Below are 23,189 nucleotides of genomic sequence, written 5' to 3' on the forward strand. Positions count from 1 at the left end.
GTCTTTAAAATATCCCCATTGATCTATAGATCACTGAACGGCTCTGTACATAGTATACTAAAGACTTGTTATCATTATCAATATCATTATATCAACCGTTCTGTTAGCTAGAATTGCTTTTGACCTGATTGATGTTTTTATCTCTGTTTTTCTATATTTGATCTGTATCTGATTGTTGTTTAGGTTATACATCACTGACCAACTTACAGATTGTTAGTTTACTCAAATTACCTGTTATAGTTATACCAATCATACTATTAGCTAAAACTACTCATTACTCTGTTATAGTTATCTTATCTCTGTATTTCAAATGCCTCCTCTTAGAGGAAAGTTTATTGTATTTGCTAAAATTTACCTGATTGATGTTTTTCTGTATTTCTGTATTTGATTCTGTTGTTGTTTCTGTGTTGTAAAGCATTTTGGATCGCCTTGCTGCTGAAAAGTGCTATAGAAATAAATTTCACTTCACTTCACCATGTGCAGGTGCACATTTCACCAATGGGTCGTCACAAAGACTCTAACAAAGCGAGCACGCAGGTCTTGGTAATGCTGAAAGCTGCTGAGCTGGAGAAAGGCAACACAATCCTGTGGAGAACACATAAAAACTCAAGAGAAAAAGACCTGAACAGCTGATTCATCTGTAACCATCACGCAGCCCAGAGTTCAAATCGGGAGATATGCATAAACTGGTACATACTCTTCATTTTATGACAGAAGTCCACCTTTAAATGCAGCAAGTGTTGTGAACATGCACAGGAAGAAAGAGAACTTGGGTTTAAAAAAAGACATCTGTAATTTATGTGGTAGCTTTCTATGCTGCTTGAAATTGATGTTTTCAATTTTTTTTTCTGTCCCTCAACAAAATGTGGTGTTTTATTTTTTCTGATACAAAAATATAGATTTTTTTTTAACCCCCCGGTTTTTCTCCAGAATTTCTGCAAAAGCAGCCTCTGTGAAATTACCGTCTTAAATATAGTTTTCTTAATGACAGAAGTATACTTTGTGTGAAAAGGAGGCTTTTGCTCTTTTTTTTCAGTTCTGAATAAAATGTTCTGGTGCTTCTAAACAAAGAAATTTTGAGTTTTTAATTAAAACGACCAATACCAACAACAACAAACACAAAGAAACCAATAAACAAAAATAGTTACGAGGATTGCCTTCAGTGAAGTGCATTCTTTGTCTTTCCCAGGGACAATTCTACAAGTTTTGCTATAATTAACATAAATGCTCTTGTGTGATGGGTTTTTTCCCTTAATTATCTTTTGACATTTTTAGTCTCTGAGTTATATTATCTAAAAAAAAAAAAAAAAAAAGGCTCAAGCTGATATTTAAGCATTTAAAGGGTGAAATAATGCTTCTGTCTCGAATTTTGTCTGTTCTACTCAGAGTCAGCCCCTTTTTCAGTACAAAAAATAAATCTCCATCATTCTCTAAACTAACCAATAGAAACCCAATATACTTTAATTATTTGGCTTCGGTGCTCACCCTAATCTCTGTGCTCTTGTCTGTAATAAAAAAAAAAACAGATAAAAGGAAAACAACAAAGAAAAAGATTCTTCCCAAAGGTTGAACTAAAAGTCTGAATTTACACTAATAACTCGTCACCAAGTCTAGCATGCATATCTAAACTAATTATTTGAATATCACAATGAAAAAATGCATTTCCTTTTTTTTTTTTCTTGTGTGCGAATAAACCTAATTATCTTGATAATTCAGACCAAAACAAAGACCTGTTTTTCTCATTTTGCCTTTATGCTCACACATCATGCAGAAACAGGGAGATTTGTGAGTTATTATCATTACAGAATGAGTATAGCCCAGTTGAGGCTGTCATGGTTTTAACGTCGCCACCTAATGAATTCTGATTCGATGGAAACTCATTCATCCATGAAATACATAAGAGGGCGGGGGAGGAGGGTGGGCAGTCATTCTGTCATTTATTTTGCGGATAGTTAACCTAAATAGAGCCTAAACTGTTGCTTTAATCGCAATCTAACAGCAACCACACAGTCTTAGGATACGCTGTATTTATTTAGGCAGATTACCATGAAATCATTGTCACTACAGTAAACACTGAAGCAGTAAATATATTTTCCTATTCTGCATATTTACCTTTATAACCTGCCGGTGTGATGATATACAAGAACTGTCGCAAATTGCTATTCTGGACCCACAGGCAGACACAGAGGAGGAAAACTCTCACTAAATCAGGATTTTAAAAACATCTAAACCAATAAACTGTTTATTTTTAAAGACTTGGTTAGGTTACTTTTTAATCCCTATCTGTTTTGATATTGTGGTATTTTGCTTATGTTCCTGATCTGTGCTCTTTAATCATTATTGCCACTAGATGTCCTAAAACATCTTTGTTTCCAGCTCTTCATTCACCACCTGTTTTCCATCACGAATCGGCACACCTGTGCAGATTAGTAATCTCTTCTCCCAGCATGTACTCTCTCCTTGGTTTCTCATTTTTTTCCCCCCATGCTTTCTCCTATCAGAATATCTGCCACCTGTGTATCTTGCCATTTATTATTTTCCTGTCTGATTTTGTTTTATTTCCTTGAACTGCCTGCATTTTGCTCTGGGGAAACAACCACTTGTGACAGATAGCTGGATTTATCTATGTTTCCCCATCAATGATTGAACTGTACAGACCTGAGATTTATATTGAGAGATTTTGACTTTGAAGGCCAAAGTGAATGGTTTATATGAATTATATGTTTATATGGCAAATTAGGTTTGATCAAATAACACATGCATTTTGTTTTGAAGTTAGTCAAAAACAGAAAGGTGAATTGAAACAATAAAATGTATTTTACCAAATGTGTTTAGGAGTATATTTGCTTTTTTTATTAGGAATTATCCTGCATATTTAATCCACAAAAAGCAAAGTCATGTAGTATAAAATTCATAAACAGTCAAATGTCCTAAATGTTAAAGGAAGAATAAAGAGAGCGCTTCATCATTGAGATGCTGGGTTCAAACTTGCAGATGTATTCTCTGCCTCTTGACTGAAAATAAACTTTTGTTTCAACAACCGTCAACGTATTTTACCTCGTCTGAAGCTGAGCTGCAAGACGAAGAGAGAGGATACCCATTTATTCCCCCATGTACCTCTTAGTTCTCAGCAATCTCACAGAAGGCTTGTCTTGAGTGAGAGTCAGATAAATGAGTTAAACTTCAGCTTTTTACTGGCCTAAGAAGAAGCCATCAAAATACATTTCAGTGAAACTTTGGAATGGGTTACAATCTGTGTGCTGTTTCCAATTTCTACTTCAGCTTTATGCGAACACTGAAACACTTTAAATGTAGTTCCGTGCTTTTTACCCTTTGGAGGCTTGTTGAAAACTGCAGAGACTGTGAGGTCCAGGTGGTGAGGTGGACCAAAGGCTGCAGTCAAAGGAGGCAGCAGGCATGCAGGTATGGGATTTAATACAAAAAATTAAAAGACAAGCAGGCCAGAGGCAGAAGGGGGAGAAAAACGAACAACAAAAACAATGTTGGGGAACATGTAAGTACAAAAATTATACTAAACTGGGAAAACAGACAACACACTGAAAATCAAGGCACTAAAGGAGTCCAAATAAGACAAAATTACAATACGCCACTTAAAGCCCACAGCTGTGACATAAATGAGCTGTCTGTGTTAAATCACTGCTTGTAAATTAAAAGCATGACAGATAAAAGTTGAACAGAATGTCTATTAATATTGCTGGTATATTACATAGAAGTAGACAAAGTTTCTATGTATTTTATGAACTGTTTTTTCTTATCTTTACTAACTCTGAAAGGAAAATTTTGCCTCTCATTTTTGAGAATATTCTCGATGTACAAAGATAAATAGAAACTTTAAAAAGTGTTCAAACAGATCCCTGTTTACGTTAATGCAGCAAGACCAGGAAGTAGCTTTTTTCCCCTTCTGCTCAGACCTTTTCATAGAGAGAGAGGCTTTAAATCTACATTTACTCAAGATAAAAAAACAAAAAGATACACACGTTGCAATTTTTACAACACTTATTTTGCTTTCCACTTTTTTAACCTAAATGCAAAAGTTATAACAGTGCTTGGTTTGCTTTACAGCAGAGGGCTGCGGATCTGCCTTTTTAAAATAACATGAAAAGAAAAGCAAACCTGTGGCACTGATCAGTTATTAGGTAAATTATTTGTTGTATGTCGGTGTGTAGGCTTTCTAACAGTTCAGTCCTGCTGTGCAAGTTTTCAACTTTGTGTTTTTTTTTTCTCTTGTTTATTGGTTGGATTCAAAACAACAAATTTCTGGCTGTGAGTCATTTATCCAAACACAACAATGAAGGCAGCTTTACAGAGCTTGATGTAAGTAATCAAAAGCACTCAGACTAAATTCAAAATTAAAATGTTTATTATAAGACACTTCAGCTGATTAAAAAACATTTTCTTTTGCATAACACAAGGAACTGTTTGTATTTGTGTTGCGCTTTTGTTGATCATAGAAACAAGTTTTGTATATATTTGAAGTAAAATTAACATATAAAGTGATCTGAGGCTAATTGTGGGCAGTGGACTGCAACTTGACATTTTACTGCACATATGTATAGATTACTTGGCTTTAACAGGTAAACTGCATGATTTGCTTTGCTCTGAATTAAAGCAACAGTGATAGGTTGATATGTAGCGCCCTCTAGTGTTGAACTGTTTTTTTCATTCAGTAATAAAAAAGCCTGACATGGAAAATCTGCTTTGATTGGCTTTTCCTTGTTTGTTGTTCTGTAAATACTACTAACAAAAAAAATTATATTGGGACAAACACAATCAACGCAAACACCAGTGTTTCCAGGTGGCCAGAGTCTTTGCAGTCCAGTAAATATTATTTCAATTTTCTGAAAGGTTAAACCTTTGGGTTGATATTTACTTGATGTTAGTAATTACATGAACAGCTGACACCACGACTGTGTGGTTTACTAGTCAGTACCGAAGAGTGGGTGGAGAAACAAAAAATAAATAAATAAAATAAACTGCTTGATGAGAAATAAGGTGGATGTTTTGTGCTCTCTCGTGTGATGGCGGTGAGTTAGGACGGTGTTGTGATTAAACACGGCTCACTGAAGTTAAAAAAAGGTGTAATTGTGGCTAAAGTTAACATCTGCGGAGGAATTTATTCAAATCAAAGCAAAGGCAAATGTGGATTGTAGTTTACCCCGACACTGATCTTGTTTGGGTAAATTTAAGACATGAAACTGTCTGCTCATATCCTTTGCAACAGACCAATGAATTTGAATGTGGCCGTAGCCGATAGTCATTCCCAATACATATTTTGAGTACTGACTGATCACACAACTTTGCCATGACCTACTGGAGTCAACTGTGTCTGTCTGTTAGCAAAATATCTCACGAACAATTGAATGGATTTTAATGAAACCTTTAGAAAGTAAGCACCGGAGGCACATCTACAACTCATTAACTTTTTGAGTCAGCTCAGTTCAAAATGATTGTCACAAGAAATGAAGCTTAGCCAACACAGAATTAGCTGTAACTTAGTCAGTTTTACAGATACTGATCTGAGGTTTGGGGTGGTAGTAGCTGGGGTTGTCATCAACACACAGTCTGAGTGGTATCATATCTCCTCATTTACAAGGTTTGATTAAAACAGCTATAACGTCATCCTTTCCCATCACAAAATGCTTTTTGTTTAATACTCTGACGTGAAAGGCGATTGGCAATACGCTTTCTGACCTTTGTTTTTTTTCCCTTTTTTGTTTTTTCATTCTTTCCCTCAGCAAGACGAACAGGTAGAAATCGCAGACAAAACCGTGAAAATTAGAAGCCGCATGGTGACAATCTCTAAATTATTTGTACATTAGCAGTCAAGTCATCTTTGTCATCTCTGTGACAGACTTTTTTCCATGTAGTCATGCTGTCACTCAAGCCGGTCGTTTTTGTCTCTGATAAACTGTCTCACATTATGCAGAAGGCGTATGAGCCACAAAGTGACTGCGAAACGTTGAAGGCAGAGTGTGACGCAGCGTCAGATCAGGAGCTGAGTGTGTTTGTGTGATAGTGGTGAGTATCTCAAGTTTTTGAAAGGCAACCGAACAAGGAGGAAACCAGAAAACCACAGTGGGTAAAAAATAAGTCTGAGATCAGAAAGTCTTCTTCCAAGGAACCACCCATCATTGTCTTTTTACATTTTGAAACATTTTCTAGGTGAGGCATAAATACTTCTTTGCATTAATAATAAAATATAAATAGTATCTGATAGATTGTGGAACAGGAATGTCATTTAACATCTCTTTTAAAGAGCTGTATTTTTCTACTCTTTATTATAGGTGTCCCCAAATGATGGATCGAGGTTTGGATTCAAACCCCCCTTCAAAAAAAAAAAAAAAAAAAATATATATATATATATATGGTTTTGTGTGTACATACATAAGCGCAGCTTTTTTCATAATTAAAGTGATTAATTTTAGTCTGTGCAGCTTTTCCAGCATGTTGGGTGATTTATTAAAGGTGTTACAGCTTTTCTAGTAATTACGGTAATTCCCAGTGGGTTTTCGCTGCCACTATGCCAGCCCATTAAGAAGTACAGGCTCGGAAAGACAATATAGTGAGTGAAGAAAACCAGCAACTCTGTCACTGAAAGATAATTTAAATATAAAGTATTTACTATATATATTCTGAGCCTTTCCAGGAGAAAGACTTCTGAGGCGGACCTCGCTGAATTTTAATTCAAGACCATTTTCTATTATTACAGACCACATTTGACCTTTTTTAATTATTTTGTGCACAGCGCAGAAAGACATCCAGATCTTAGTTTGATACTGTGCAAAAGAATGAAACTTGCCAGTTCCTCTACAGTTAAAGAAAGCAACACAAACGCTTGGTAATAGTTCAGTTTGGTTACAGTTGCAGCTGGCAGATAATCCCCCATTGCTCCCCAACTTCTGCTACTTCCCACTTTTTGACACTGCCTGTATTGCTTTGATCCACTCCTTTCTTTCTTCAGCTGTTGCAGCTTGGAGGAAGTAGTGAATCTCATCTGCGGTGATGATCTCAAAGAGGTTGCCATCAATGTCGTACTTTTTGGCTGAAACCGGAAAAAAAGAAGAAGAAGAAGAAGAAGAAGAAGAAAAAATAAAAAGGAGTTAAAAGGGCTCACTTGAAGAGAATCTTTACTGACAGTACACACAACTTGTTTTTTTTCTTTTCTTTTTTTTTGTCACAGCAGGGGAGCAGCATGTGGATCCTATTACAACAGCTTCACTCACCATCAGGCACAAACTCCACTGCTGTAACCACAGCCCCACGGAGGTGAATGGAGCCCAGGGGGTCGTCACCCTGACATTAAGACGGGAGGAAAAAAAAAAGGAAATAAATAAAGTTTTTTCAATAATGTTCAAAAAGCACAAGTTAGTCCAAATCAGTAGATTTACCTTCGAAGGGTCATAATAATGTATATAAGCAGGGTCGTCTCGCAGAATAAACTTCCGCACCTTCCAGTTTTTTCTTCTGTGTCCCTGTGTTAAAACAGATTATTAACACGCACGCACATTTTATATTTTAGGAGACATGGTGAAACCGAGCTCTGAGCCTGCGAGAAGTGAAAGCCGAGTTTGCTTCTTTCAGAAGTAAGTGTGTGCAAGCTCTATATTATAAGAAGTTTTCGCACATGCAAGCATGCTTTCTTTTTGCACCTGCTTAAGTAAACAGCCCTGTTTTATGATGTTTCCTCTGAACTCTTCCTTCAGAAGGACGTCTTCGTCGCTGGAGTAGCCTTCACAGAAGAACCCACTGTCTGCCTGAAAGAACAAACATGCGCACAAATATCATCCAGAAGGTTTATTCATGCCATTTTACATGATATTTTCGCCTAAAATAAGTTTTAATAAGTTTTGTTCGTTGCTCAAAGCTTTCTTTGAAAATAAAGGCAACATTTTCATCACCCACTGCCAAAAGACACTGGCAGACTAATGTTTTTGCATGTCTGTGTGCTTGTGTTCAAGTATCTATCTGTTACCAAATTAACCCACAAACCACAGGACAAATGGTAATGAAACTTTCAGAAACTAATCATTGGATGTACATCTACAACAGGAGTGTCCAATCCTGGTCCTCGAGGGCCTCCATCCTGCATGTTTTCCTTGTTTCCCTGCTCCAACACACCTGATTCAGTGGTTAAATTAACTCTCCATGTTATGCAGAAGCCTGTTCATCACCCACTGATTCAAATCAGGTGTGTTGGAGCAGAGAAACAAAGAAAACATGCAGGATGGTGGCCCTTGAGGACCAGGATTGGCCACCTCTGATCTACAACTAGTTAACTTTTGGAATTCAAAATGGCTGCCACAGCAAGCTGACTTTTAAAAAACACACAGCAGACTATAACTCAGTCAGTTTTACACATCTTGACCTAGAAGTTGTTGTGGCAGTAACTATTTAAAGCACACACTCGTCTGTGACATTTTACAATTTCATGTGGGGTTGCTCATATAGTTATGTTTGAGGTTTGCCCAAAATGGCTACTACAATGCTGTTATTTTGCTACATAATAGCATTTTAGTCTAAAACTGTGGCATGAAAAGCAGCAGGTGATATGAATTGCCTCAAGGAATGCCAGACCTTGAATGTGAAATAGTATTTTTTTTTTAGTGAGCGGTACTCACAAAGTAGTAAAGAGCTTTTGTCTCGTCTAAGAAGGCTGTTTGCTCTCCGCTCTCCGCTCCCTCTTTCGACAGGTCGCCTGCAGGCTGGAGAAAGCCCTCGTTCAGAAGCCCCGTTGCTAACATGAGGGCCTCTGGCCTGTTTCTCGCTTTTCCCTTCGAAACCAGCCACTCTGTCACTGTCGCACCTTTGTAGGGAGGAAAAAAAAAAAAAAAAGAAGAAGAAAAAAAGAGAAGCAGTAGAAAGTGGTGAAAACATGAAGGGGAAAAAAAACAGAAATAAAATGAACTTTCTTTACATCTGTAGGAAACATTTACAAAAATGAAGAATGGTGTACCTGTAAAGCAGTGGTTGAAAACTCGATTTTCTTGCTCCAGTTTTAGCTCCTTCACGCCATCGTCTTGGTCTTTCATCAGCGCATACAACTCCCTGGGAAAACACAACGCTAGCACAATCAAGTCAGTTTCTTGCATTATTCAAATTACTGCTGACAAGCGAAGAGGCTTCTTGGAACATACGCAAGGTTGACTGTTTCGGGAAGGCGGATGGAGCGCCTCGTTGACTTCCTGGCAAACTTCTTCCCATCCTTCAGGCAGCTAATGGCTCTCTTGACGTCCTTGACCCACAACTCTCTCTCCTCTATGTGTGATGCTTGGAAGAAATGGTCTTGTTTCTTCTCCGTGGTAATCTTGAAGACGAGCTAAATTAAGCATTCAATCAAATCAGATACACTTTTGCTTTTGGTGTTCTCGCCCTTGAGAATTGTTCCTTTAGAGACAAGAAAAATCAACATCTAAAGCAGCTGGTGATTTAGAAGAAACAGAACTAAAGCAGCTGTCCCAGTGTAATCAGATCTTGTAATTCAGTATTTTGATTCTCACATTATCTGTTGTAATGATTATTTTCACAGCTTTAATCCCAGGGTGCTTGTTCTCAATTATGCTTGAGAGGTGTTCTTGACATTTTCTTACCATTCTCTTGCTGAAATCCTGACAGGGGCTGACAAGTGTGGCTCCCTTCAGTGGGATCATTCCTTTTGGAGAACGGTCTGTTTTCTTTTTATAGAATTCCAACCCATCGTCTGACAACACCACCCACACTGCGTTCCAGGAGTTTAATACTGTACCCTGAGGATCGATAAGACAACAGGCAGCCTTGAACAAAACTGCAGAAGTCTTGGTTTAGTTTGTAGCTGCTGTGTGTTGGGATTTAACCAAACTCTTTGATTTATGCCTGCTTTTGCATAGCTTTGTTGTCTCCTCTTCTTCCTCCTTCTCAAAAATAAAAATAAAAAAATAAAAATAAATCAGAAACATACATCACACTTCTAACTTTAAAATTTCCTATTTACAGTTTATGCCCTGGAAGTAATCATGTAGCACTTCCAAATAAGGAATTATTTGTTGTAAATGATGAGCTAACCGTAAGCTAAGCATGAGTCTCAGTGTGGGCAATGTGTAGGAAACCACAAACTAAGCATATTCAAATGATGTGACTCAGACTGTTCACTATAAGTTTGTAGCTACTTAACCATGCGCTCTGAGTCTATGAAACCAAAAAGTGTAGGTTATGAGTAGGAAAACATAAGCTTTTCATCGTTTACAACACTTTGTAGATGGGCAAAGTTTTAGAAATGCCTACAAAATGAAAGCTCTGGTAAAGTGGGTAGGGGGAAGAAATCACTGGCTTGACAAATCTCTTTCTTGCATAAGTTATTGGTAAAATTCTTTCAGTGTTGGTATTGAGTCAAATTATTTCAAGCTTGAAGTATCCCCTGCTCCCTTTGGCTCTTTAGGGGGGGCAGATCAAATCAGTCTGTCTACAATGTTTGCTGTGATAAAGAAATCTCTAAGTATTCCCACAACTTTTGGCAACATTGTAGCTGTGTTGAGTTTCTACAGCTGGGGTTTATAAGAAAGATTCTTGGTTAATCTGATGAAAAAAAAATATCAGTTCACCACTCTGCATACATATTGGCACATTTTTAGTCATCTGATCAGATAACCAACAAATAATATTGAACCATATTTATTTGGCTCCTGGGCTTTTGGAGTAAAAGGCCATTTGGTCTCTAAAGATGTGTTTGGCACAGATTAAAACTGTATATACTTCAAGTAAACAACCTAAGGTAGAGGAAATCTTATAGTTTGCTGTTGTCTTCGTCACAGTAGGCACTTCAGAGTCACTATTTCATTGATCAAATATCAAAGTAAAAACCCTCAGAATCATAGAAATACAACAAATAGATCAAAAAGAGGAATCTGTGGATTTTCAAATGCCCTCAAGTCAAGACACTCAAACATTTACTTAAAGAAATCACTAATGTGATCATATTTTTCATCTATCACACAAGACTGATCGATAACAACAGAACAAAAAAAAATAAAGTAGTTTGCAAAGGGCTTTCTAGCTCATTCGTGGTACAATATCATATTTTTTATGTGTTTTGAACCAAAATGTACATTAAATAATACTGTATTGACTCTGTAGTGACTCTTTAACTAGACCTTTATGCTGTGGTTATTTTCCACTTTATCGTGAACCTTTTCAGAAGGCAAATAAGGCCATTTTAATTCTCCTCTTAAACTAAAAAAAACATTGGTAATGAAGTGTAAGTGCTTCGAAATGTGGTAAACACATGTAGACAAATGCAAACAGGGAAATAAATTTATGTCACCAGATGTAAAAAAAAAAAAAAAAATGAGGAACTTGAACACAGAACCTCTCACTGCACCCATGACTCAAACGCTTGAACTTTAAAGAGAAAAATTCACACTTACCTCGACATAGGAAAAAAAAAAGAAGTGTGCGTGGGTAGTTAGTGTGAAATTTAAAAAAAAATCGAATTTGTATGTGAAAAATGACAAAATTGTGTGCATGCTCCCATCTCAGTCCTGCAGCTGGAAATTGTTCAGATGTGTGAATTTTGTGATGCATTTCAGCGTACTGCAGACTGAGGTCAAGAGAGGACTCCTATCTGGGGGGACACTCTGCAAGAATCAAGCTCCAGACAAAAATGAAATATTTGTTACTCTCGTTTTTACTGAGGAACTCGGGTTTCTGTTTCAGCTTTAGAACAGAAGTGTGCATCGGCGAGTTGTGTCGCAACTTTGTGACATCTGTTCCTCTATCAGAATGTTGGTTTAATGTGGAACAATGACATCTGTTGCTCTTTCAGTTGGTCCGTTTTACTGTTCTGCCATGTTGTGGTGGGTTTGTTTCCTTTGCCATGATCGTGGTCCTCTCACCTTAGTTTGAAAACTTAAATGGGGTACGTTAAAATAGAGCTCTGATATCATTTGTGGATTTCAAAACATAACAATGTTTTATGTCATAGTTTCATTTAGATTGCCAGTCATATTTGTTTTTGGTTTTGTTTGTTGTTGTTTTTTTAAGGAACAAATAAATAAAAAAAGCAAAAATTCTATGGTATTTATGAACTTGTTAAGGAGTTTAGACAAGTAATATTTTGTAGATATGAATGTAAATATGTTACCTTTTTCACCAAGTATCCCTCTCTGATCTCTTGCGGCTCCATGCCTGAAGTCTCTGCTGCAGTCGACTACAACTTGTCACTTTTTAAGCGACTGTCAAAACTGTTGCACATCTATTTCAGANCTCTCTCTCTCTCTCTCTCTGTAAAAGCCACAGAACTTACACAGTGACTCAGAAGCAGGAAGTTGTGCCACTGGGCGTGTGACGATTACTACTGGTCAACTTGCTTCCTGTTGTCTCATGTATTACTACTAGAAATGCACAGGGCGACGTCTGTCGATTTTCAGCAGTTTGGAAATACTTTGATGCAATATTTTACTGTGGTCTCAGCAGGACGAAAAAAGAATCACACTGAGAGACAAACTTACAGTAAATGTGCTCAAACTACAGTCAAATTGTTGTCTAAATTAATCTTCAACTTCTGCTCGCAAAACATTATTACACAGACAATCTAACACATGTAACACGTTTCCTTTTTTTTTCTCCCTCTCTGTCTTTGTTTTTTGTTTCATTCATAACAAATTTTAGATTGTTCTCGAAGCACGAGTGTTAGAGTTTTATCATCAATTCTTGTTTTTTATGCCCCTGGTGTTGCAATTTTTTAATATTATTTGAAACAATTTCTTGAAATTTTACTGTTCTAACTGAATCCATCTTTAGCCATGGATTTTCTGTGTTGCAAATCTATATTTAGCTATAATATAAATAAATGTCTAACTATAACCATGAGTGGGCACAACAGCTGACCCCAGTTAGTCGCTACTTCTGGGAAATAGAGGTTCCCTTTTTTATGTAATTGCTCAATGTTTCCTTTATGTGCTGTAGGTACTTTAGTCAGAAATGCTGAAAACATTAAACAGCTTTCAAAAAGGCATTAAAATCCTTTTTTTTAATAAAAGGAGATAGTTTTAAGGAAAAGGTTGCATTAGTGAAAAGGAAATGTATCTGCAATAAACACATTCATGCTTTTACTAATAATAGAGAAACCAAACCATGATGGTGCACAAACCTTTCTGCTGTAAGAGTTTATGAACGCTTTTAAAAAAATAAAAATAAAAAAAAAATGACAATGTCTGACACCTTAAAAACTGTCATTTCATAGCATGAAAGGAAGTTCTCTTATCTATGATGTAAGCTCTTGTTATCACGGCGACTCACCTGTTTGTCAGTAGACTCACTCATGATCCAGTGATAACTCTCAGACTGGGAGGTGCTGGGAGATCAAGAGCAAAGATGCTCCTTCAATTTGTTTTGAAAGACTGTACCTAAGCATTTTCTCGTGTCAATATTTCCTTTATCCCATTTTTCCCCCCTCAAATGATTTATTACTGCAATACTCTTCACTGTGGTGAAGTTTAGGATGATGAAGCTACTCCAGGAAATCAACACCTCCTCTCTTTGTGAGCCATTATCCAGGAGGGATTTTAATTTGGAGCACAATAATATAGTTTTGGGTTGTTATTATTGTACCCCTAGAGGACAATGTAAGAACATTTAATTCAAAATAAAGTCAGTACAGCATAGTATTCTACATTTATTAATGATAAAAGATAGAAAGCTTTGTATTTTGTGTTATTTTGAAAAAATGTGAAAAAACTAGAACTTTCCTGAAAAAAATAAAAAGATTCTCAAGACTATTTGAGAAAACTTGAAGTTGGATCATAGAAAATCTTGAATTGTGAGTGGCAGAAGACAGTAATGGTTACACTTCTGATCTCTCTTTTTTATGTTTCTATAGTGTTTGATGTAGGAGATATAACAAGCTCAAAAACACACCTTCCTGTCCAGTTTTGAAGAAAATATTTTGAGCTAAAATATGACTACAGTCTATGAAAGCTTGTTTGTACACTCTCTACATTATTGGAGCATCTTCCGCTGAAACAGTGAAAGACACACTGGGTGGAAAAAGACAAAAATACCAAAATTTTAAAGTATAGTTTGTATGTATACCAAAAAAGCTGTGGAAGCAAGACGAGATGGTTTGCTAAGGTTTTTAATTTTTATTTAGACTGTGGCATCATCAACTATTAGTTGAACGTTCCATGAACAAATCTCCACAAATCAATAAACTCAAACAGCAATTATGTATGAACTGTTAAAAAAAAACAAAAACAAGTGCCAGCTTAGACATGCAAAGTCAAACCTTCTGTGTTTAAACTTTGAATGTTTATACTGTAAAGTGTGCCTGTAGAGCTACAAAGAGGGCTTTGTCTATGTTTTATGACATATCACCTCCAAAAGAGCACTTATCTAAACTGAGCTGCACGTTTTGATGTACAACTGACATGTTTTTTTAAGCTGTAGTGGATAGTGGATCATTGCTTTAACAGAATAGTAATAATAGTACTTCAGTGCTTATGCTTTGGCCACCTTAATGCATTGTAAAATACGTGTCAAATGTATGTAAATACTTCAGTCAAACATATTCTTTTTTGTTGACTAAACTGATGTTTCAGACAGTTTGTTAAGCAGGTTTTATGCAAGCATGTGCAGCAGAAAAACAAGCTAATATAACTGCTGTAAGCCACTATGTGTCCAATAAAGTTTTAATTAGTCAGGTTTTATGATAAAAGCATATTAAAAAATAAAAGCCATCCTTAGATAATGATCTCATTCCAACAAAGATCACAAAGACATTCACAGTGACCGTGTTGTTTATCAACAGGGACATCAGTCATATTGGTTGCCTGTCCTTGCTCAATTTATGAATAAACATCAGTAGGACGTGTGTTTATGAGTTTAATCCACATGCAGACAGTTTCATGATGTCACCATATGAAAGTCACTTCTTCAAGCTCGTGATTGAAAAAAAAAAAAAAAGCAAAAGAAACTGCTCTGTGCGTAAAACTCTCGAATTTTCTGGGAGGACTGAGAGATGGAAACAAAGAAGACAAGGCAAGGCTTTAACCTCAGTCTTATTTGGATGAAAAGTTTAAAAGTAGACTAGCAAGAACCACCAAGACCCAGAAGGAAAAAAAAATCCGTATTTACAGTCTTTTTAAAAAAGAAATAAATAAAAAAAACACAAAAAACAGCAGCTTCACCTAATGATGTGCTACACATCCTAAAAATTGGAAGAAGAAAGCAATCTGTTTCCACTAGAAGGGAACATATAAGGTACTGTAAGCATGATGAAACTGAGGAAACAGGACAGACTGGTCATACAAACTCTTTTTACTTATTTTTGCCTCACTCAGGCTAAAATTAGGGAATTAAATGTTACTAATAAACCACATTCTTCACTGTGCTTTTTATGACTTAATGTTTTGATGAGGAAGAAATAATAATGTCATGAAGTCACCCCTGTTTGGGGAACAAGTTTGCATTTTTATCACCTGCCACAAAAGATGGTAGTGGATGATAATGTTGTAGCATGTGTGTGTGTGTGTGTGTGTGTGTATTACATTATGTTATTTTTAAGCACTGACAGAAACAGCTACGGCTGTGTCATTTCTTAACCTGTCATGATCTTGGTCTGAAACTCTGTGTTGTTTAGAACTGAACCTACTGAATGTGACGGCTTGTTTACATCGTAAAGTTACATTTGTGTGACTGTCTATATATTTTTTCATCTGCTACTCTATCCTCTAGTTGTGTGTTATTTCTACATTTGATTCATCTATCATTGCTGATACAGGAATGCTGCATAGACGGGTTACGTTCCTCTCTTCCTGTCATCCCCTCTAGAAGTATATCAAACACAGCTCTAAATACTGCATGTGTTGTTCTCTCCGCTACCCCCACGCTTTACCATAGCTCTTGCTTTGTGGCACAGGGATTGAGACATCTTCATCGCGGTCCCGTGTATCTCACAAGCACCATCAATAATTCTGCTAAAGAGTGCAGCAAGCTGAAAATGGGAGGGGCGGGTGTGGTGGGGGCAGCTGATGGCTTTCCACGAGACACTCAATCTCTCCGCCTCCACCCCCCCATTCCCACTCTGTTCCCACACCTCCTAACATGACCTTCTACGATGTTGTTTATCATTTTTTTCTGCTGTGTTGACAACAGGGACACACAGAGGCACACAGCTTTTAGCCCTTTAATAAAGGGGAAGCAGGCACTACTGATGGAGGATGGCAAGTGAACTTTTACATCAATTTTAGACAACAAAGAGCCATCAGCGGTGACCGTTGTTAATCGGTAAAAGGAACCAGAAGACAGCTGATGGTTTGATTCAAAAGTTGTTTTTTAAATTTTATTTCATTTTCATTTTTTTCTCCTTTCCATGATCAGGAAAGAATTATGAAGAAATCAACATATTTTTCTTCAAACAAAAACAGGAATTTTAACTGTGTTAATGAAATGTGACCGAAAACATGTTTCTTTTTTTTTTAAATTTCCTCATATTAAAACGATTCTGCTTTATTTGATGACAATAAACAACTGTGACTAAAGGAGTCAATTTTTAGAAACTCAGACACTATGATGATTCATGTTTTTTTTTTTTCCTTCAAATCAAAGGGACATTTACCATCTAGATGGGAAATGAAAAATGACCTTCTTGCCTGCTCTTTGGTATATATATTTTTTCTTCATTCTACCAAATGAAAAAGATTTTTTGCATAGATTATAATTTGCATATTGGAAGTCTGTCATTCTGATTTAAGATGATTTTTTACATGAACACATGAAAGTAACAGGGACAGATTTGTATTAACTCTGCCAATGGCTTTGCTGTAGCGGTTATCACAGTTCCCAGTGTGGTCAGCTTGTTTCGCATCTGCAACTTTACTGGCTTCAAATCCATTATTTGTTTTAAAATGGCAGGATTCATACAGCCCATTCTAATATACCTGAGATAAGCCATTGTATTAATGTAGCTATGGGTTCGGTGACATCTTAACAGCTTGTCTAGTCATTGACTGGGATATAATGTTATGAGAATATTTATCAATATCAGTGATTTGAGGAGCCAGTGTTATGAATCAGGAAATTAATACTCTCCTGTAATATTTCCAAGTATCTTTTGGTTGTGGAAGTGCCAATCTTGGATATCTTATCTACAGAGAAGGCAATGAAGGGATGGGTCCCAAGCACTGTCAAAGCAACCAGCTGACATCACAATACAAACTGTATAATCACAAACTTCTCTGTTAACCCTCATGAAGCCTTCATTACTGGAGAGAGGAAGAGAAGCCCTTGGAGGGTTAAACGGGAGGGTTAAACGAGAAACAATAGAAACACAGAGTACATTTTTATTGTTTACTGAGTTGATTCTCCTTTGACAACTTTAGCTGCTTCAGCACATCAAGTTTTATAGTTTCACAAATTCTGAGCATAAGAATTTTAGATAATGTTTAGAAAATTTCTTATTCAGAGCTTATTTCAGAGATTACACAAGGACATTGTTTCTTATTTAGATCCTTTTTTGCTAATTCAGCATATCAAAATCATGTTATTATCATATCAAGATCTAGCCCAAATGTTTCACATCACCATTTGAAACCTATTGTATTTGTTTATTTTTTAACTTTCTTTGCTCAGTTTACTTGTGTGAAGCTGGGAGGGCAATGTTGTGCAGTTCAGTATTTGTTGTCTTATACTTTTTTGTGCCGTGTGGAGGTAGGATATTGGTTTTCACACAGTTAACATCTGGGCTGGGTATGTTGCTCATTGATGAAAATTAGCAATAAAGCAATGCAAGATGAACAAGGGATCCCTGATGCCTCTTTAAAAAGACCAAAATAAATGTGGGTTTTCGAAACAAGGAGCAATCACTGATACAAGTGATATAAATCATTTCTGTCATGTTTACCTTTAGCACGTTGATGGATGTGAGGATACTGAGGGAAACTGAATTACATTCAGAAACACTTACATTCTCCCTGACACAGACGCCACAGCAGAAAGGGAGAGGGTGGGGATTTAATTTCTCCCGCAAGTTGTGTCGGCTTTAGGGCTCCTTGTTGAGATGTCTGCAGCAAATGAGAATATATTTTAAAAAAAAAAAAAAAAAAAAAAGTAATAAAAGTTTTGTGAAAATGCTTTTGGAGCAGTTTGCAGTGTATATTGCAGAACAATTTGGCTGAACTTTATTATACCACAGTAGTATGCACAACTCTTGTGACTTGTGTTTGTTTATTTTTTTATTATGTGTGAGTTAAACACATGCATTGTCTTCAATTTGTGTGTGTTTATTGTGTGATGTGCATTATGTGTCATAGCATCTTGTTTGAACCATACCTCTTAAAAAAATTGTAGGGTTAGCAATATTTTTCTCTGTAACTAATCCCAGGAAGACCATTGACACTGAAGTCCTTGGTTTGAATGTGTAAAATAAAGTGAAAAGGAAAAAAAAAATGTTAGGAGTAGGAGGTGGAAATAAGAATTGTCCTCAGTCACTGTAAATGAGTTTTTATCTTTCTAATTCATAACAATACATCAAATGTTCCTTAAAAAGATGCTTTCCTTTAATTACCTCATGATTCAATCATCAGTGAGGGTGTAAAATGTGGACTAAAGGGCAGAGACATCAGGTTTTCAACTTTAATGGAAAACAAAGTGAAATGAATGTGTTCCTGGAGAAAAAAAATAAAAATAAATAAAAAAACCCCACTGTGGTGGGACTAATAAACCTGCAGGCTAGCTCAGGAGGGGCGGGAGGCTCCTCCATCTGCCAATTAAATGAGGAGAAAATTAATGGGTAAACAGTTTCATTTGGGAACACATAAGAGGGATGGAGCTGAAAGCCCTGCAGGAGACTATGCCGCATTTCCACCAGAACCACCTCCCTTAGAGCTGTTTACGGCTTTGAGAGAGAAAAAAAAAACTTATTTATACAATATATATATATATTTTTTGCCCTTTTCAAATTTCTCCCCTCAAGAATTTAAATCAATGATGCAACATTAAACTGTTATTTTTTAACGGTGTACATACTTGCTGCATTCAGGTAAGTATTGTTATCTGCTGCCTCCGAGCTGCTGGCTGTTTTAGGCTGGCAGCGCGGCCATATTTTTCTGGGTGGGTGGGCGCACTCACCAGTTTATGATGGCTATATTACCAAGCAACTATGTATATTGTACTTATAAGTAGAAAAACGGCCACATGCACCGAATGCAGCAGCTGAAAGGCTCTGAGTGTGTTCACATGCCTTGTCAAACCCATTTAAAAGGGTATTGACTTTAGACTAAAAGCCCACCGGCACTGAAGTGATTTCTTCTCATCACTGGACCAAAACACGAATGAGGTGTATCTGTACAAGATCCCTCTCTGTCTCGGTGTAGCCTCAGGACAGCTTTTACATAAATTCAGTTTGATATGTAGTGCCTTGAGAACACTGTCAGGATATGTGTCTTTAGTTCCTAAAAATTGACGCTGCTTATATGGTCATAGCTCCAGGCTGAACCAGAGCACTAAAATTCTTATGTTAATTGGTCTTTTTTTTCCTTGTAAAGTTAACATGGATTAGTGTAGCTGTGCAATAATTTGCCTTAAGCCTGGATCAAATCTGTTTCTAGACATGAAATCAGATCAGACTGCGTATGCACCTGATGAAAAATAACAATGTGGTGGAGTTTTTTTTATTCTATTTACATTCACATTAATTAAAAATACCACCAGAAGTTTATTACTGTTACCATTTGGTCTCTACTTATCGTGCATTTTAATAAAAAATAAATCTGTAATCTTTAAACTGTTTTACATATTTTTTTCTCAGATTTTTTTCCCCTCTTCTAATTAAAAGTGGGTCTATGAGGCTGCGTCAGAGCACTGGCATGGAAATAATGTGTTTTGATGGGAAGGCCTGCCTCGCTCCTACTCTGGGGGGACGAAGGGTAGCAGGGAGTGAAAAGATGCCAAACAACAGACTAAGGCAGGACATAAATCAAATCTCTCTGGAGATAATAGGGCTCACAGCATATACACACATCATACACACAGTGTTTTCCTGGGTCTGCAGGAGCTTCAGCGTCTCAGTCAGCAGGTTAATGACTTTAGAACTACATTAGAACACAAACAAGCAGAAGTAATTACACAAGTAGAATGGTAATTTGGATGAGGAGCTTCACGTGTTTCATTTTAGGATATTCTTAACTGATAAAGATTTGTTTTCTGTCAGGATAAAATATTACATTTAATGATATATTTAAGTCTGGAAAAAGTCCAAATCTAGAGGGCAAAGTCTGTTAAAAATTAAAATGACAGGGACTTTCTCTCAAGGTTGAAGCCTTTCCCAAGTTCAGAAACCGGGGCTCTTTACATCCTTTCCTCCCTGCCTTCACTGCTCATGCATGATTTGACATTTTGGTTCAAGGGCCCACAGGTAGAGCAGCAGAGCACATAAGGAAATTGTCCACTCCTGGTTGGCTTTGGCCCCAGTCTATTTAAAATGCTTAGTATTCTAACCTGAGCTTACCATCCCAGCTGGAGATATCAAACAGTTCCTATAAGCTAAGACATGCCTTCAGCTTTATTTTAGTTTTGTCCATCTCTGTGGTTTAAGAAGACTTAAATACAAGACAGAGAAGACAAGAACTCAATGATAAAATAAACTAAATTGTTAAATTAAGGGTAAACAATCATTCTGCGGAAGCTAATGAACAAAGACTGCAGAACTAAACTGGTAACAAATTGGAAGGCACATGAAGTGATGCTGTTATTCTGATACAAATGTTGATCCTGATGCTGATAAAGACCAACAGCGAAGAAAAAGAACTTAAAAAACAAGCAAAGAAAACCAACCAACACTTATCCTGAGGGAAGCAATGATCCATGAAAAGCAGATGTGCTGATTACTAACAGACAAAAGTTGTGCAGGGCAAGAACCAGGCAATGCAAAATAAAACAGGAAGTAAAGTTAAGCAGAGTGAATTCTTCTTGTTTTTTTGGCTGCTCCCTTCATCAGGGGTTGCCACAGCGAGCAAACTGATTCACTGACACAAATGATTCAGCAGTTGTTTTAGGCTGAACGACCTTCCTGCTTAAACCTGGGCTCGACCCTGGAGCCTCAGGCTTACAAGACCCTCAGCACCAACCACCAAGCTACCGTAGCCCCGGAAAATAGGAGTAAATATAACAGCAAATATTCTAACCATATTAAAGCTAAGTTGTTGTTGTTTAAAAAGTGAAGATGAACATTTTCTTGGATGAATACTGACACAAAAAGCAACCCACTTCTCCTCCCAAACTTATCATAATGGTGTAGTGTGAATTTATATCATGCCTGCTCTATGTTAAAAAGTCATGACCTCATTTCCTATTTTACTTGTTTTTTTAATGCTTTTGTATGCATTTCACAATGCATTTTATACCTGCTATTCATCAACTGTAAGTGTAAACATGCACAGTTTGCTAAATAAAGTAGATAAACATATCTTTAAAGCTATGAAAGAACTAACCAGTTCCCAGTGCAATTCAAGATTTTGTAGACCTCAGAATACATGTACCATTAGATAAAAAAGCTATTGTTTTATTGGTAAATTTAGTCCATAAATACCAAGGTAAAGACATGCAGCCCTTGTTTTGAAAGGCAGAAGTATTGTTATATGAAAACGCTTTTATTCCACAATTTCTTAAAGGCTTCTTCTCTTCTTAGTCTTCTTTTCCAGTTCATCCTCTGGGATCTAAAGAGGTTCCAAAGCCATATAGGATAATCCTTTCACTGTGTTTGGTTTTCCCCAGGGTTTTATCCAGTTAAACTTGCCTATAAAATCTGCCTATCAAGTTAAGTACAAGGGCTGTTTATGTATCTTTCACCTCTGAAACACCGTCCACTTCCATGACTCACTGCATGCAAAGAGGATCCATTCATACTGAGCTCTGAGGGCAACATACTGCCTGAAGAATGGACCCGAGCGCAGCATATTGTGGGACTAAACAATTATTGATTGGATTTAAAACTTTTATCCACTCCAGGCAAACGCTTTGTTTTCAGGGGGCATCTTAAACGAAAAAAGTCATAGAGAAACTAAGTTTGAAACCAACCCAATCTGAGCTCAAACTCAGGAAAAGAAATTCATTTAGAAAGGTTTTACTTCCTAAGTCAGTTGTAGTGCTACTTCAGTTATTCTTATATATAAATATATATATATATTTTTTTTTTTTCAAATATTTTTGAAAAAAATATAAGAAAAAAAAATTCTTATAGATACACATTAAGATCTCTTCAGTTTTTTCAAAAGCATTGTCCTCTTTGAAATTTGCCTCAGCATAGTTGCTCTATTTATTTTTTATGGTACTTTTAGTTTTTAGCTAGCCTTTTGCTACTACGTTTCAAAATACTGTTAGCTACTTTTAGCGATCATTTTGCTGCCTTTAGTTGAAGCCAGATATTGGCTACTTTTAGCTTCTTGCTACAATTTTTCTAGTATTAGCTTTTCTTTACCATTTTGATACTTTAAGCTTTTAGCTACCAATCTCCTACTTTTAGCTAGGCTTTTGTTACTTATTTAGCTAACATGTTGCTACTTTTAGCTAGCATTTTGCTACTTTTAGTTTGTCTACCTTTACCAATTCCGTTTCAGTTTTTTGAGCAAATTTCAGCAAAGTCATTCGGCACTCAGCATTGCATTTTTGCAGAAAATGCCATTTCTCTAGTTCAGTTCAGACTGGGTTTTGTTAAAAAAAAATGTGGAGCTTTATTTTGGAAGCACTCCGAGTGTGACACCTCAATTTCGAACAGTGTGTGGTCCACTGTACAGTCTGTACGGGGAACACTGAAGCCTTTCATGATTCCGAGGAAAGGAAACCTTGGCTTTCAGGTCTCATCTTCCACTAAATGAAACCCGCTGCTCCACACAAATGTTGTGCACTGTTTGTCTTGGAAAGTGTAAATTTAGACGCAGCCTATACACATGCAATAAATTAGCTACCACCTGCCTCTAATGCAGAGATATGAAGCCAGCTGTCATTGGCCAGACTCTTGTTTGATTTGATCTTCGTGCTGAACCCCCCCCATAACATTTGTGCCCAACATTGGTCATGCATACAAATCAAGATTACTGCCTGGGCAGTTAAGTAGTTCATTATCTGATTATAAAATGTGTGGATAATCACCATAAATGATCAAATATATTTGAGGAATAATTCATTTTATAAGTCAGGGAATTACA

At 36.7% G+C, this 23,189-nt stretch overlaps 1 protein-coding gene across 2 annotated transcripts; it reads right to left on the reverse strand.

The window, feature by feature from the left end:
* Window positions 1-4,363: 4,363 nt before the first annotated feature.
* On the reverse strand, window positions 4,364-12,254 carry plek (pleckstrin). 2 transcript variants are annotated; one of them, XM_017428153.3, is made up of 9 exons: window positions 12,134-12,254; window positions 9,609-9,764; window positions 9,156-9,325; window positions 8,975-9,066; window positions 8,640-8,824; window positions 7,671-7,775; window positions 7,410-7,493; window positions 7,245-7,314; window positions 4,364-7,063 (listed from the first exon to the last, which is right to left on the reverse strand). In XM_017428153.3, the coding sequence occupies exons 1-9, from the start codon at window positions 12,173-12,175 to the stop codon at window positions 6,924-6,926; spliced, it is 1,044 nt and encodes a 347-aa protein (XP_017283642.1). In that variant the 5' UTR covers window positions 12,176-12,254; the 3' UTR covers window positions 4,364-6,923. The 2 variants fall into 2 exon arrangements, with proteins under 2 accessions (XP_017283642.1, XP_017283634.1); XM_017428145.3 differs by having other exon boundaries at window positions 9,156-9,337.
* Window positions 12,255-23,189: the final 10,935 nt, after the last annotated feature.

This window comes from Kryptolebias marmoratus, linkage group LG22 (assembly GCF_001649575.2).
Source record: "Kryptolebias marmoratus isolate JLee-2015 linkage group LG22, ASM164957v2, whole genome shotgun sequence".
In the NCBI taxonomy this organism is placed as follows: domain Eukaryota; kingdom Metazoa; phylum Chordata; class Actinopteri; order Cyprinodontiformes; family Rivulidae; genus Kryptolebias; species Kryptolebias marmoratus.

Coding starts and splice junctions, on each gene's coding strand:
- plek (XM_017428145.3), bottom strand. CDS start 12,175: ATGGAGCCGCAAGAGATCAGAGAGGGATACTTGGTGAAAAAG. Junction 8,825..8,974: donor TTTCAACCACTGCTTTACAG/GTACACCATTCT, acceptor CTCCCTACAAAG/GTGCGACAGTGACAGAGTGG. Junction 7,315..7,409: donor ATTATTATGACCCTTCGAAG/GTAAATCTACTG, acceptor TCTTAATGTCAG/GGTGACGACCCCCTGGGCTC.